The sequence below is a fragment of the Thermobia domestica genome, chromosome 5 (assembly GCF_964235325.1).
Source record: "Thermobia domestica chromosome 5, izTheDome1.hap1.1, whole genome shotgun sequence".
Lineage (NCBI taxonomy): Eukaryota > Metazoa > Arthropoda > Insecta > Zygentoma > Lepismatidae > Thermobia > Thermobia domestica.
In genome coordinates this window covers 81,836,150-81,854,408 of record NC_137458.1, presented here as the reverse complement: position 1 = coordinate 81,854,408, position 18,259 = coordinate 81,836,150, and the positions used below count along the sequence as shown (strand labels likewise).

General features: G+C 34.4%; 1 protein-coding gene across 1 annotated transcript in view; it reads left to right on the top strand.

Moving 5' to 3' along the window:
* The first annotated feature begins 2,176 nt into the window (after positions 1–2,176).
* LOC145685149 (uncharacterized) overlaps positions 2,177–18,259 on the top strand; it is a 60,943-nt gene continuing 44,860 nt past the window's right edge. Inside the window, exons 1-2 of the mRNA XM_081757501.1 lie at positions 2,177–2,361; positions 3,276–3,429. Coding sequence (XP_081613627.1) covers positions 2,177–2,361; positions 3,276–3,429 — 339 coding nt within the window. The remainder of the gene's footprint in view (positions 2,362–3,275; positions 3,430–18,259) is intronic.

The window sequence follows — 18,259 nt, the reverse complement described above, 5'->3', positions numbered from 1 at the left end:
GGAGAGAAAAGACACTCCTATTTCTTTAATGGAAATCACATTTTGTTTAGAACTTGAATAAGAAACAATAATCATAATATATATGCCAATCTGGTCCTCTAAAATCAAGCATTGGCCTTGTTAGATTATTCCTGTTCAGTCGTTTTATAATGTAATTAACAACTAACACACATTAATCTATAGGCAGAATCTCCAGTGTTGCTTGTGATGCTGTCCAATAGATTCAATTTTGTATTTAAAATGTTACTGAAGTTATACAAAATATAATGATCAAAACTAATGCACTTGGAAGTTTAATATAAGCTTAAACTTTATTTAATCGTACGCTTGCGAGAAGAGGGACAAAAAATATTTACACTAGGAGGTGAGGAAGTTCCTCAAGTTTAAGGAGGTAGGAAAGAACTAGTACCATGAGAATTTATAATGAAAAGTCTTCAACTTCTAACTACATCATGATTATGGCTGCTAGACGTCATATATACAAAATTCTGTATTTTACACTGTATTTTCCTGTCCGTTATGAAGACCGTAGAGGTCAAACGTTGGTCCAGTACATACTTACTACTACCACAATTCAAATTTTAAAGCCGTATTAAAGAGGATGTTCTCACTGTGCTAGCTTCATAGAAGAACTGTAACTGTAATTCTCTGATAGTGATATGCTACTCGCAAACAAGCACTGCTACTTAAGACGATCAAGTGAGTCGTAGACAATTTCTAAGAATAACAGTCGTAGCTGACAAAAATTCAGCTTCCCAGCTCATGATGGAGAATGTATACTTTCATTGGTGAGTCAACATTGAACTAAGGAGAAAAACGGACTTAGCTTCACAACAGTGTAATCCATGTTGCAGTTTTTAGTGAGTTTGAGCATGACTGGCAATGAATTTCATAACTGTAACTGAAGACAAACAGTTGCTGAAAAATGCCAAATCAGCAGATAAATTCATTTAAAAAGATCATTTTAAAATATCAATTGATGTCAGAAACAAACTTACGAATTTCATGAAATACTTAGTAAGCAAAATAATCAAGTAGCTAAATGTACTGTTAAAAATATTTTAATATATCTAATAACTTAATAAAATTTAAATGGTAAGTTCTTTGTGTGTTTAAAAATCTGCCTCTTACTTTTACAGTGCTTATTCACAGTTGTATTTACAGCTGCTCTTTTCTGTATTTATATTTGTCTACACTTTTATTATCTATTTAATAATGCATAATTACTTCGCGCTTCCACCTTATTCCACAGGTTTAAATCAATAACAACATATAAATATAAAACTGCTATTAACCGTTCATAATATCCTGTCTCTTAAAGCTATCTGTTTATGTTTCATATTTCAGATTTAAAACTGGTTTAAATAGAAAATATAAGAGCAAGTATAATATTTCAATGTTAGAGCAAATATATGTCAAACATTCTTCGTAATAATATTCAATTACTATAATGCTTAATATCCTTTAATCAAACGATAAAATTTCTAATACGAGGTAAGGAACATACTATTGTGTACCACAATGTGTGATCAAACAAAATATTTAATTGAATTGGAAAATGTGTATAAAATAGGCAATGTATGAAGTGGGGATAGTTTGAATATTCTTTAGCTTTCATAATCCAATGGAAAATTTAGAGTGCCTTGACATCTACGATGCAAATGACTGGGTATGACTTCTAGAACTAGAAAGACGCACAAAGGATGTTGACATGACGGTAAAATCATATAAATACTACCGGAGTCTCTTCCGGGTATTTTGATGTCGAGACTCTGTGAGTCAAAGCATTCATCATTAGTTTTTTCTACTCCGTCATTCTGTCCATCAGAGGTTCTACTTATCGCCGTTAACAAAAGTAATTTATTATGCATTGTCTTCTCTACCCTTAAAGTCATACTAGTCCATACCATGCTATGTGATTATTCAATTATTCAACATCAGATCATTAGATTTTTATTTTAATATATGTGTATGTTATCAAATTTTATCTTTGAATTTCTATTCCCATGTTTATAATCAATTCTGAGCTACGTTTTCTACGCCTTCAAGACGTGCATTAAAATATATTATATATTAATAGAACTTTTTAGATCAAATGAAAAGTTAATTCCATGTATATCGCTCTCAATACGGTTATAGTCTTAAGGAGAAAGATTATTAATGAAAGTGAATGATTATGAAAACCTTGGAGAAAGAGGATGTGGGAGGAAACGGGATAACCGTGAAAACACCCACGAACAAGATGTTCGTCACAAACTTACGTGTGCGTGGACCTGTCGATGAACCCTCGCACAAGATGTTTGAGATCTATTACTCAGGCAATGTGTTAAATAATAACAAGTCAACAGACAAATTCACTAAGTAAGACCATTGTTAAATATCGATTGATGTTAAAAGAGACATATGAAGTTCATGAAATACTTAATAATCAAAATGATCAAGTAATTAAGTGTACTGTTAGAAAACAGTTAATATTTTTTAAATGCGAACTTACTTATGTGTTTAAAGATTTTTTCTTTTACTTGCGTATCCTGATATATGGTTGAGAAATACGTCAACCCATAACCATTATTAAGCATTTAATAAATCATAATTGCTTCGCGCTTCTACTACACTCTACATGTTTCAATTAACAACATATAAAACCGCTATAATAACCGTACATATGTATATTGTCTCTAAAAGTCGATCCTTCATTTTACAGGTTTCTGATTTAAAACTGGTTTAAATAAAGTATCAAAACTATTGACAAATATATTTTTTATTCTATATTCTATATTTTTTATTCTATATTTTTTATTCTATATATTTTTATTCTATACAAATATATTCTATTTTTTCAATATTAGAATAAATATCGGTCGACCATTCTTCGGAATAATATTCAGATAAACATACATTAAACTTAAACTACGAGGTAATGAACATATAAAACACATTATATGATAGTAGATTTTTTAGATGAAACTAAAAGTTAATGGCATGTATACTACTCTCAATATTTTTATATCCTTAAGGAGATGCATCATTAAAGAAAGTGAATGATTGTGAAAGAATTAGTAGAAGGAGAATGTTGGAGAACATGGGATAATCTTGAGAAAACCCACGGATAAGATGTAGTTCACCATAAACTAACATTGATCTAACAAGGGACTCCTCGCACAATATGGAGGCACTCTTTTTCCCAGGTATTGTGTTTCCTTGTTATAATCTAAAGTTGGCAACTAGCTTGTAAATGTTTTTATCAAATAAATCTTGTATTTCTAATTTTAAAGGACATTTGGTAAGTCGACGAAAGAGAAAACTAATTTTTACCTGGAGTATGTTGAAGCAACAGCAAACATAAATGTTACAAACTTCAAGGAGGTGAAGAAGTTTCGAGAACATCATATTCCATGTAATGTCTCTTTGGGTGAAATCCGACAAGAAGTAAGTCAAAAATATATTATTTTTAGTTGACTACATTAAAAATCATGATTCTCTATATAGACTGATAAAAAGTGAAACGTAGGAAAGAAGAAAAATGTCGGTAGGGTGATATGAATTTGGTGACGTGTGAATATATAAAAAGATAATAATAAATCAAAGTGCATTTAAGTGTTGGTTTTTTGCTAAATACGGTAAACAAAGCTTATACTGTTAGCGAAAGTAAAATAAACGCCTTAACTTAGGGCATAAATCAAAATAAGTGTTGAAATTGCAAGGAAATCGTTCAGTTGAAACGATTGTGTGTTGTTTTTAAATTATTGACTATTTATTATAATATTAGTTCTAAGATATAAGTTTCAGTTATAAATAGTATGACCCTTGCATGAACTATACCTAATCTTCCTTTAAAGTAGATTAATAAGCTATAGGTTAAGTTCTAGTTTTAAAGATGGATGAGGATAATAATTTTTTAGCAATAGAAACTTCTGATACAAATATGTTGAATAATATGTCGGATCAAATAGACGACATGTCACTAGCTGAAAATATTGTGGTTTTAGATCTAAACCCAAAATTACTGGTATTGTCAAATACGGGAAATAATCTCATTTACAATTCCAATACTAAAATGAACAATAAAGCATTAATTGTAAATCAGAATACGAACTTCACGTAGTTGGAACACAATAAATACAAAACATCACACTGACCACCATATTACGGTTTTATAAACTCCAAACACTTGGAACTGGGCAGGAAACATATAATATCAATTAGCCGAAAGCTATACTTTGCGGAAATTTCAGGAATAGAAAAAAATGAAGGCATAGGTAGAAATCTCCTTAAAGTTCAATTCCGATCAGGCGACGAAGCAAATAATTTCTTAGACATGGTATATTAACACAAAATAAAGGGAAGCATTTATACCGAATCATCTGAGCTACATTACGGGAGTAATTATGGATATAGATACCAATGTTACAATAGATGAATCACTAACAGATATTCAATGCGACGTTCCAATAACATCGGCGAGAAGAATATAGAAAGGATACCAATGGCGAAATTCAACCGGCCAAAACAGTCAGTGTTACCTTTAATTCACAACAATTACCATTAGACGTGAAGCTATATTATATGTGCAAAAAAGTTGATACATATATTCCTTCTATAAGACGTGTTTAAATGACTGATATAAATACGGTCATTTAAAAAGAAATTGCCGTTTAAACAAAACATTGTGTAAAAATGGTGGTGCTAATCATCCATTTGAAACATGTACGAATTCAAGCAAATGTATTAATTGTGGTCAACAGCACATGGCAGATAGGACTGATTGTCCTGAGAAACTGAGAGAAAGACACGTTGTATAATTAATGGCAATAAACAAAATCTCATTTAGTGAAGCATATAAATTAGTAAATACAAAATGGTAAATCAAACCCTTCATACAAACTTTCTCAGGGAGTATTCACAAAACACATAGAAAATAGAGAATATCCCAATCAAGCAAAAGCAAACACAACATATGCTAGTCTGTTATATAATACATATACCCCTCAAGTTTTACAACAGAAAACCAATGTTAGGGAATCACCCCTAGAAAAGAAAAGACGAAATATTAATGATGCACCAAATCTAATTTCTGTCCCTCTTCCGAACAAAACGAATATTGGGGACGACTTTATTAGTACACGATTGAAAGACCGTTTGTCACACATTCGAAATTTAAAGAACTAGCTACAACTCATGAGCATGAGAAAAATCGCTCCATCTAAAGAAAAAATAACGTTATACGAATAATTCACACCAAGAATCAATGATAAGAACTCCTTTCACCAATAAAAGTCAGAAGACAATTTCAGAATCAAATAGAGATAAACTCTCAACCTCATTTCATGCCTTGTCCAAGACGGAAGGGTAAGATACAATTACCGACACTAACATCAAATATAAAGATGCAATTAGAAAGTGCATATTTTCTTTTTGGTGGCTCTTTAGCAAACAAATTTGACACTCATTTAGAGGCTCTTTTAACATCTTTATACTCTTCACTAAATTTAAATTAGGAAAAAACAGAATCAACTCAATAGATTCACAATAATTCAGTGGAATTGTCAGAGTGCTAGGGGTAAAATCCACCATATTTACAATTTAATTAATTTTTTTTATTCTGATATAATTTTACTTCAAGAAACTTGGTGCAATACCAAGTTCACATTCCAAATCAGAAACTATACAGTAGTTTATCAATACAGAACAGATAAGCATGAAGGAATTGCAATTTGTATTAAAAACCCTCATATTCCACTTTTACACTTCCAAATATTACTAATTCTCTACATAGTCAAACGCTAGGATTCATTGTAAACAATATCAAATTTCTTAATATTTATATACCACCTAAATCTCACATAGATGACAATTTTGGGGATCAATTACTAAATAACAATTTAAATATAAATTACATTGAAGGAGATATGATCATACATCATTTCATATTTGAATCGAATCGCACAGATTCAGCTGGGAAATTATTTTTATCGAAATTAGCAGCCTCTCAATATCTCTATTTAAATAATGGAGCTCCCACCAGAATTTCTTCAAATGGCCTTAGTGCACCAGATCTAACATTAACAAAGAATAATCATTATATTGAGACTGAATGGTGGACATATTTTACATCATGTAGTAGTGACCACTTTCCAATAATTTTTACAACTCATTCATTTCCTAATTCAGATGTAAAAGATACTGCAATAGAATTTGGTTTCAAATCGAAATTACAAAAGATACATGAAAAAACTGGAATGAATACAAACATATATTAGAAGAAAAAAATTCTAATTCCTCATCTGAATATATAACTAATCATCCTGAACAAATCCTACCTTCGTCAAATCGACAGTATCTACCATGACCAATCACAATACAGATACATCCTTTAATCAATTTTAAAAGAAAGATAAAATTAAGCGAAAACCCGTAAGGTGGAATCAAGTATGTCAACAAAGTATAAATAATGCACAAAATGCTTTTCGTATCTTTATAAATAATCCATCTAGGGATAATTTTCTATACTATTGTTCAAAGAAAGCTCAAGCAAAAAGAGTAATACAATACAGCAGAAGACAGAGTTAGCTGGAATTTAGTAATAAAATTTCTAATAGAGCTACGCTCCAGAAACTCTGGAATTTTTGGAGAAAGAACATAAGAAACATGTCTAATCAGAATACACCATTATATCTTCAATAATTAAATTGGATGCATAACTTTCATCAAAACTTATCGCCATCTTTCGTTAACAATTCACGTCTTCTATTACAGAAACATTTCCATAACTTCAACCCAGTATTAGATAAAGACTTCATGATGGAGGAATTAGATATAGTACTTAAAATATAACAAAATCAAATTCACCTGGGATAAACGGGATAACATATTTACATTACAAAAATTTAACAGTAAATGGTCTTAAAATACTCCTACAATATTTTAATAATATATGGAATACCACCGTTATACCAAAGGAATGGAAAAAGATACTAATTATAACAATTCCAAAAGAAAAAACAATCAATTGGCATAGCTGAGAATTATCGACCGATTTCATTACTCCCATGTGCATATAAAATATTTGAAAATCTCATTCTCAGTCGATTAAATTGGTTTTTAGAACACAATCAAATTTTGCATAGAAATATAACATGATTTAAAAAAAAATATTTCCACCTATGATGCTTTAGGCCCAATAGTATTAGATATGCATTATTCTTTTTATACAAGGCAATATATGTTAGCAGTTAGCATTGATCTACAAAAAGCATACAATTCTGTAAACTTAGATATATTAGTAGATAAATTATATAATCTAAAGATACTGAATCAAATTATTCGTATAATACCTTAATTAATAGGGAAATTTATATAAAACTTGGAAATACATACAACAAGTCCCGTACTACATCACTAAGCCTCCTACAAGGTAGCAAATTAAGTCCTATACTCTAACATATATATCAATGGTTTATTTAATCTAAACTTTAAATCAATACAATTAGTTTCGTTTGCTGATATTTTAATTAATACACTGACCACTGACTTTGAGAGTGGAAAAAATAAGATAGAGAACTTTCTTCAATCATTAACAATTTGGTCCCAGCAAAATGGATTACAAATAAATTGGAGAAAAACTAAGTTTATAATTTTTTCACGCAGGAAATCGATACCTACAACTTCAATTAATATACAAAATAATCAATTATCGAGCGAATCACATATAAAATATCTAGGGTTAATTTTATTTATGTCTATTTCACATTTCACATTTATGTCATATTTCACAGGAAGCTATTAAATACTCAAAATTTTTCAGTGCATATCTTCAAAAAATATGGTATTTATCCATTCGGTTTATTAAATACACTAAACCAAAGTGTTGTGACAAAATGTATATAGGTGCCTTCCATTTCAACTCAGGCAAAAAAAAATTGTACCATCACCATCTCAGATATTGTTGAAACTTTCTTTATGGCAACTAGACATGTTTCTAAGAGACCCATTTTCTTTTTTTTTTTTTTTTGTTATGTTGAAAAAAAATTTTCCCGCCAAGTAATGGGCCATCAGAAACGGGGAGTACAATTTATGAATTGTAGAAGACATGGAAAATGGTTAAATTCGGAGCCCCACCATTAAGCTATGGAGACAGGTAAAATTATAATTCTTGTTGTGGTATGTACATAAGTATATAAATAAACTATATTTTATTATAGTTTGTTTTGCGCATGCGCATCTTTTTGTATACACGACTCCAAAAGTGCATTACCACCCGCTATTCTCCTTTTCCTGCAATAGCAGGCAACCCAAAAAGCTCGGCGGTTTGGTTGGTTGTGAATTCGAAAGGCGTTGGACCAGACCTCAATTTTGTAACAAATATATCAGTGTGGCAAACTGCAAATAAAAGAATAAAACAAATTCTTAAGAATGATAATTTTATTATCGTGACGGAATTAAATGACATCAAAAGTTACAAAATGATCTTACTTAAGCAGTTCAAACAAGATGAATGGCAAGAAAGAGATACCAGAGGAAAGCATTTCTCTACTCCCCCCAAACAAGAATCTCATAAAAAAAAGTTACATAATGTAAACGTTCAATATAAAAGCCCCACCCAAAATTTATAAAGTTGACACCCGAAAGGCAAGAACAACTGAACCGAAGTAAATGAAATTCTGCACAGATAATGCAGACGTAAAAAGAGGAAATACGGTTTCGTATTTTCCTAAAAAAACGGTGCGAGGGGCACGGACCCCTCCAAACATTTGATCACGAAATATCAAAATTGCTAGTAACAGTATGTCAGGTGTATGTAAAGGACATGAAGAATTGCAACATAACTTTACGTATGGACAATACGAAAAAATAAACGAATAAGGGTTTTTTATGTTCTGCAGAAAAATGGTTTTAGAGGGGCAAAAGCCCCCACCCAAAATTTTGAATGTTGTTAATCGAAAGGCAAGAAGAAGTGAACCGAAGTGAATCAAAATTTGCACAGATATTGTAAACATAAAATGACGGAATACAGGGTTCGTATTTCCCTGAAAAAAAAAAAAGAGGTTGGGTGGGGCACAGACCTCTCCAAACCTTTGATCATGAAATATCAAAAGTGCTAGTAAGAGTATGTCAGATGTGTCTAGAGGACATGAAAAATCGCAACGAAACTTTGTCTATAAATAATAGTATAAAAATAAACGAATACGTTTTTTAATTTTCGGGGGAAAATGTTTTTTGTGGGCAAGAGCCCCCGTCCAAAATTTTGGAATTTGACCCAAAAGGCAAGAAGAAGTGGACCGAAGTGAATGAAATGTGCACAAATATTATAGAGGTAAGACGAGAGAATACGTGTTTCGTATTTTCTTGAAAGAATAAAAAACTTCTGAATGGACCATGGCGTTGAGTAGCGAGAGGAGTGGACCGAAGCGAAAAAAAAAATTGTATGTAGATATTGGATATGTAATATATGGCTTTCGTGTTTCACAAGTGTCTTGTCTCTATCCGTTTTTTTTTTTTTTCAATTTAGCAGATCGAGTACAAGCAAAAACACTATAGCGTATTTTATAGTATTTCAGGAAGCAGCTTTAACGCTTACAAAGTTTTTGCGCATAAACAAGAGCACGTATTGATTTATGTTCAGTTTGCTGTTGATCAGCCAAATTTGAAGCAAAACGGATAGAGGCACTTGAGAAACACGAAATGTCCTATTTTACATAGGGACTATATAATATCTACACACAATTTCACTTGCTTCCGTCCACTCCTTCCTGCGGTATTACGGTAATATTTACTTTTTTCGGATGGGGAATAGGCCCCAACATTGTTTCTCCGCAAATATTAAAACACGTTTAACTTATTAGTTTGCAAATTGTCCCTATGTGAAGCTTCGTTGCTATTCTCCATATTCTTTACGAACTTCTGACGTATGCTTATTTGCACTTTTGATATTTCGTAATCAACGGTCCTGACTCATTCAACGGTTTTTAATAGGAAAATACAAAACCTAATTGTCTCATTTTACGTCTACAATATCTCTGCACAATTTCATTCACTTCTGTTCACTTCTTCTTGCCTTTTGGGGCCCAAATTTCAAAAATTTTTGTAGGGTGCTTTTGCCCCCTAAAACCACTTTTCCGCACAAAATAAAAAACATATTCGTTTATTTTTTGCGTATTGTCCCTACAAAATACATCGTTCAAATTCTTCATGTCCTTCAAGTACTCTGACATACTGTTATTTGCACTTTTGAAATTTCACGATCTAAGTTTTGGAGGGGTCTGGGTCCCACCTATGCGTTTTTTCTTCTTCAGGAAAACAAGAAACTCGTATTTCCTCATTTTATGTCTACAATATCTGTGCACAATTTCATTCACTTCGGATTACTTCCTCTGGTCTTTCGGGTCTCAACTTCCAAAATTTTGGGTGGTTGCGTTTGCCCCCTAAAACCGTATTTCCGCAGAAAATAAAAATAACTTGTTTCGCCATATTTGTAGGCTCACTTTGATCCACTTGCGGTGACGCACAAAAAGTGAGAATAGGCGTACAAAATGGCACAAAACTTTTTTAAAAACCATCCCAAAATTCGTTAGTTGCGGAACAAGTTAATGACACCGGTGCTCACGGCATTTGACGCTGTCTCGTTATAAAAATCTATAGTCGTTTCGCTATCGAGACGAGACCAGATGCACTAAAAGTACCCCTCGAGATGCACTAAAAGTACGAGACAAAATGCAACCCTGTCATGAGCACCAGTAAAAGTATTCCACATTACTGTTTACATTTTTCATGGTTGCTCTTTCCAGTATAATCAGATCATGATTTCAAAACGAGTTAAAACGAGCTGAATGAGGGAGCTATTTTTCAAACTCGGCTCGACACGAAACTCGACATCAAATTATGGAACTAAAAATAAACAGAACGTGTCCTTGCATTTTTTGAAATCTCTTTTATGGAAGGAAGGACTTTATACACATGGGAAATTGGTAGTGGGTTGATTTGTAAAAAATAATCGAAAACGATCGATGTTAGTTGAGAAACAAATTGAGAAACAAAATACAGTGCTGCGCATTATATATCCACTGCTCTCTATTATAATAATTGCTGAAGCTTGTGTTTAGCGTTCAGAGCACAAGGAAATTAAATTGTGGAAGAAAGAAATATACAATTTGTACAGTAAGCTTAATTACATTTAAATTTGAAGTTTTGGTACGCTTAATTATATGAAAAATTTTATACTTTTTTCATTTACGTTGGTCTCCTTTACCTTGATCTTGGATTTCAAATTTTAATCCTTTTTCCACTGAAAAGTATCTATAATTCAATTACATAGATAATTATCAATAATAATTGTAATAATTATCTATGTAATTGAATTCATTGTAATTTGGTCCATGAGAAACACTTTACCATTTCGTACTGGTTGTTATGCCCGTTCTTCGCACTGATCAGATAAAGTATCAATGTAAATAAACTGAACAACTGAAGAACAATTAAGAAACATTTCTAAACTTGGATATATTTTGTGTGAATATATACCCAACAAGGTACATGTGTTTTCATTGGGAAGGCCGATGGGGGTTGAATTTGAACGTAAACACTATCGGGGATGTCACTATATATCTGAGAAATTCCGATAAATATGGATTCGACACAAATATTGCTCATTTTCTACTACTTTTACATGTCCCGGTAAACGCCCCCTGAGACCCCCTTGGTTCCAATTGTGAAAAAATCCCCTCTGGCCTCCAGCCGATACCGCGAAAACTATGAATGTAACACTAACATCTGCCATTTTCTACTACTTTCACATATCCCGGTAAAAGCCCCTATGATCCTCTGGTTCCAATTTTGAAAAAACAACGCCTCTGGCCCGCAGCCGATGGCGGCTGTATTTGAAAGTCAACGCCTGTGGAAGTATCACCATTCGTCTCAGCGACAGCGAAAACTATGGATTTGACACTAATATCGGTCATTTTCCATAATTTTGCATGTCTCGCAATTTACCCCCGGTGACTCCCGGCCCGCATACAATGGTGGCTGAATTAGAAAATAATCGCTAATGACAGTATCGTCATTTATCTCAGCGACCGCGAAAACTATGAATGTGACACTAACATCTGCCATTTTCTACTACTTTTACATATCCCGGTAAAAGCCCCTATGATCCTCTGGTTCCAATTTTGAAAAAAAACAACGCCTCTGGCCCGCAGCCGATGGCGGCTGTATTTGGAAGTCAACGCCTGTGGGAGTACCGCCATTTATCTCAGTGACCGCGAAAACTATGGATTTTACACTAATATCGGTCATTTTAGATTACTTTTACGTTTCGGTATCCCTTCCCCTCAGTTGATCCCCGGCCCGCAGCCGAATAGGGTGAATTTGGAAATTAATGCGATCGGAGTTTCACCATTGATCTCAGCGAACGCGAAAACTATCAAATCGACACTAATTTCGGTCATTTTATACTACTTTTACTTGTCCCGGTAAACGCCCCCTGAGACCCCCTGGTTCGAATTTAGTCAAAAACGCTTCGCCTTGGTCTGGGTCCTGAACCAAGGTATTCGTGGCCAAAATTTGGTTACTCTCGGCCAACTTGTCTGGTCCCCAGGCCGGTCCCGGTTGAAAAAAAAGCTCTTCGTCTTGATCTGGGGCCTAGACCAAGCTACCCGTGACCAAATTTATAAAACTTTCGTCCACTCGTCTGGTTCACAGGCCGCAACCAGATAGACAGACAGACACTCAAACAAACTCTATTTTATTTATATTAGAAAGGTCAGATCCACCGTTATTGCAATAGAGCGGTGCTTGATTGATTGATCGTAGAAATTCAAACTCCAATGAGTGATAAGTTCATAGCGTTGTTTTATTACGAGTTTAAACTCTTTAGTCAGTAGAGAAGAGGGCATGAATTATGGGTCAGAATTGATGATAATGGGTTTCTACGAGTCTGTGGGTCACAGTGGGTGAGAGTGGTTCATGGTGGGTGGTGGGTCAGAGTACGTCACGGTGGGTCGTGGGTCACGATGGGTGGTAGTTCAACTGGTCGTGGCTAAAGTTCTCATTGCCCCATACCCTCTCTGAACTACAGTGTTGAAAATTAATCAGTGAAAATTAATTGCAATTGATCAATCAATTGAAAGTAATTGCTGTGGAAATCAATTGCAATTGAATTAATTGCCAATTAATTTCAATTGCAATTGAATGACTGAATTCAATTGCAATAACTTTTCACTGCAATTACTTTCAATCGATTGATTAATTGCAATTGATTCTCCTTTATTAATGGTCAACTGCAATTAACAATTAACCATAACTTACTTCAGTTGTTAATTGCAATTAACAATTAAATTTACAGATTAATTGTTAATTCTTAATTCAATTGAAATTTGCCTAACACTGTGAATCTTCTCTTCCCCTACCCCGATCCGGCCCTTCAAACTCTTTTTTTTCTTCTATCGAAGCCAGTACTGCCTATTTGGGAAAAGTTTCAATGTAGAGGATTGATAGTGGTAAAAGCGATGCATCCGCCGTTCTGTTGGAGAGGGGGCAGGGGCTGGTGGAAAGTGGCGTAAAATTTTACTTTGCCCCCATAAGAAAATATTTAGATTCGATACTACTAATAAATATATATTTCAGCGACCGCGAAAACTATGGATTTTACACTAATTTCCATATATATATAATTGAAAAACACTATGTTTTTGACTCTAAATCTCCCGAACCACATAACAGATCTTGATCAAATTTGTAACATGGAGGAGTTTCACGGCTGGGCTGGTTAGGCTATTCACTTTGATGGTAGAACTGAGAGGGAGGAATGTAAAAATAAAAAAAGCTTAATAACTCCTGAACAACTCGACCGATCTTGATCAAATTTTCTACATAGATGAGCCTCAGACCTGGGATCGTTTTTGTAATTTAGGTTTGACGGAGCAACGTGGGGCGGAGGAGAAGCGGAGATAAATAAATACCAATTTATATATGACTGAAAGTGACTATTTTTGTAACTTAATAACTATGAACTATCTGACCGATCGCAATCAAATTTTCAAGATATATGAGGTTCGGATCTGGAAACGTTTTCTTAATTTCACTTTAACGGTACATCCTAGGAGGACGGGAGGGGCACGTATAAATAAAAACTAGTAAAACCTAATAACTTTTGAACCACTCAACCAAACTCGATCTAATTTTTTATATACATGAAGGTCAGGCCTTGAGTGTTTTTACCGTTTCACTTTGACGAGACAACGTAGAGGAGGGGGAGGGGGAAATATATGTAAAAAATAAAATATAAATGACTGCCTTTGTGACTTCAATCTTGAACCACCTGACCGATCTAAATCAAATTTTCAGCATACATGAGTTTAGGGGCAGGGATTACTTTCGGCTATTCACTTTGACGAAGCAACGTAGGGGAGGAGGACGGAGAAAATTTTAAAATGATCAAAAATGACCGATATTATTGTTGAATCTCCATAGTTTTCGGGGTCAATGAGACAAACAGTGACACTTCTGATGCTGTTTCAATCCAAGTTCAGCCCTAATAATTGGGGAGGGGGAAGGTGCAATTGAGGAGAGAGGATAAACATTTAAAAATGATCGAAAATGACTAATATTAGTGTCGAATCAATAGTTTTAGGATTAGCAGAGGTTAACAGTGAATATTCTGATGCCGTGTGCCGCACCACGGTCGTAGGGGAGCTATATATAATAATAATCAAAAATGACCAATATTAGTGTCTAATTCATAGTTTTCGGGATCATTCTGATGAACTGTGACATTTTCGATCCGGTTTAAATGCAAGATCAGCTCCGCCACTTGCGGGAAGGCGAGAAAGTGATATATATAAAATGATCGATAATGGCCGCTATCAGTGTCGAATTTATAGTTTTCTGGGTCGCTTAGATGAACAGTGGTACTTTCGATCCCGTTTAAATTCAAATTCAACCCCACAATTTGGGGGAGAGAAGAAAGAGATATTTAAAAATGATGGAAAATGACCGAGTGCTGAATCCACATTTGTGGGGGGTCGCTGAGATAAACAGTGACACTTTCGATGCCATGGCCCGCAACATGGGGGAGGAGGAAATATACATATAAATGACCAAAAATTACGATTATTGGTGTCGAATCCATCATTTTTGGGGTCGCCGAGATGATCAATGATCTTTCCGATTCTGTTTAAATTGATGCCATTAAAAACGAAAACAGCATATTTCACGGGTACTAAACACATGAAATACTGAGTTGTGCATTTAAATTTTCATTTCAACTCAGCAAAGCGGGTAATATATGTTAGTAATATTAAAAAGCTCAGGCACTGTCCTTTCTCTATTTCAAAACCAGCTACAAATCTCTTTCCTAGAATATCTATTACTGGAACTATCGTTATATTTTCGTCTTTCGTCCTTATACAACACCAAGGTTATAAACGAAGGTCTTTTGGTTGTGGGTTCGCAGCTTGAATCTGATCGACCGTTCCCAACCATACTATCTCGCCTCCAGAAAAACTGGATTACAGGGCAGAGCCTAAAGCAAGAAATGTATATATCTTTTGCTAAAAAAAACTTTAGTTTGCATACTAGTCACAGCACATGTATAGAGGTTTTTCAACGAATCTGTATGAGACGAGACTTGCAAATGACACTGGACTGAAAGTTGAGCTTACACCAGAAGTCGAATCTGGTATCATTCTTAGACAAAAAATCCTAATGTCTGACTACTTTAATGCTCATATTTCAATCTCATGTAAAAATTTAGGGTGAGCCCGGCCTCCTAAACTGCCCGTGGTTTCGGGCCTGTGTGACCCCCCACCCTCGAACACAATTTTCTGGAAGAAAGCCTCTATTCTTCCTTTTGTCTGTCTAGTTTACTGAAAACATGAAAAGCAAACTGGGTCACAGAGCAAAGAGTTGGAAATGATTGACATGTTGCATTGCAGACATATTTCGTACCATTCATGATTTTGGGAGGTTTTCGAGGGACAAAATTCCTTTCGGAGTTATATCTCCTATGGTGCTCAATATGCGTTGAGTTGATTTTATCGTCCCTTTCAGCAGCGAGGCTATATGAGACGGGACCTACTGATTAATCGTGAATTCCGAACTACATGAGCTCTCGTCGAAATCGAACCTGGGTTTCTCACGCCAAAGGCGCGTGGGCTAACCACTTAGCCACGAAGAAGCTCGGGGCTCATATTAGAAAAGAAGAAAGCACATTATGGGAATTTCAGTGCAAACAGCTAAGTATGACGACTGTTAAATGAATATTTTTCATCTTGAATATATTGTAATAATGGTCAATCTTATTCGATAATGTTATTCTCTCTTTAGAAAATAGCATTATCTTTTCTGTACCTTACTACAGTATACAAGTTAAATTTCACACAATGTGCAAAAGAGGGGAAGTGATTACAACGTATGATGGACTTCGCTTCCTATCCGATGAACAAAACCTTTCTTGTAAAATTCAGCGTTGCAAAGATTCTGCGTGATTGACTGATAGCTACACATAAATTGACAGAATGAAAGTCTTAATTTGAGTACTGAATCTGCTCTCAGGGAAAAAAGCAAGCTGCTCGCACTCGTGGCTTCTGTGTGTTGTAACATTGTGTTTAAAAAAAACAGACACAAGGTCAGTGGTGAAACAACTGATAAGGCTTTTTTCTTTTATACAAATCATATTTGTTGTTTGAAGCCTCTTTATTCCTTATAAAAGCAATATAACCAGATTCATGAAAACCCACAGGAATTGTAACGAAACTTAAAAAAAATACCTTTATCATTCAGATCCTTTATTATTATTATTATTATTATTATTATTATTATTATTATTATTATTATTATTATTATTATTATTATTATTATTATTATTATTATTATTAATATTAATATTTTGCGTTAGTCCTCACAGCAATTAATACTTAAATTAATTATAGGGGTAAAAGTGCGTGGGAACGCGGGGAACCCATCCTCACCTCCAAAAAACTGTGTATGGCGTCCCCCCAGTTCCTAAGCAATTACAATGGGCAAAGATAGGCATGGGAGACATCGTGACTCATGCCGCTACCTACCGTCCCCCTACCTTTTCAGATGATTCCATCCCATCTAACCTAATCCCATTTCGCCTAACGATTTATCAGCCACTTACATCACCAAGATAAGAATGTCCACCATTTTCGGATCTCACGTTAATCCGTAGCTCCATATCTCATGTAATTTTGCTACCGAAGGGATGCTAAACTGAAATCCGATCCAATAATAAAGAGAGATAATAGATGGAAGCTAATTTTTGGGAAATAATTCGTGAAAGGAGACATCCCGCAAACAGGAGAAAACAGGATAATCCCGAGAAATCTCACGGGTACGATGGTATCCACTACAAACTTTTATAATCTGGAATCGAACGAGGTCCATCCCGCACCAGAAGTAAGCGCTCTATCACTAAGTCACCCTGCCCCTACTTTGGAGGAAACAGTATGATCCTGACAGATGTATCGATATACTAAATATTGAGTATGGTAAACCAACCTACAAGAAGTACAAACGATCAGAATGTGGGATTCGTGGAGTTTCCTTTGTGCGAAAATGGTAAGCACGTTTTTCTGTCAGTTATTCTTAACTGGATGCCCGCTTCTCTTAGGGATTGGGGAGGACACGGTGACTCAGTGGTAAACAGCTTGTCTCTGCTGTGTGGGGCCTGTGGTTCGATCCTAAGCCAAGAAACTTTATGGTGGACACCATTGTATCGTGTGTGGGTTTTCTCGGGATACTCCAATTTACTTCCACATTCTCATTCCATCATATCTTTCATCAACATTTACTTGCCTTAATCATTGTCTCCCTTAGTCTAAAGAGCATAATCGTGTTCGTTAAAATGAAATACTTCATTTCATTTCACAGGGGTTGCTTATAGTTTATCAGTGGGTTACCGTTAAGATACTAATACTTGATACTAATATTTGTAAGAAAGAAGGAGTCTATGAGGCTCATAATTATCGAAAGGCTGATAACTACAATTGTACGTTGATTGTAAGAAATGCTAAAGGTACGAACTAAATTTGATTTGTGAATATTTTAGCGTTATTAGTCGTATTATGGACAAGAAATAATTCACATATCTACAAACCAAGAAAACTAACACTGAAATTTGATATTCGACAGTGAAATATAATAATATACAACTTCGATATCAAATATCGAGATTAGTTTTCTTGGCTTTGAACATGTTCAACTTACATGTGTTTTCGTGATAGTCCAAACTTTCAACGTACGA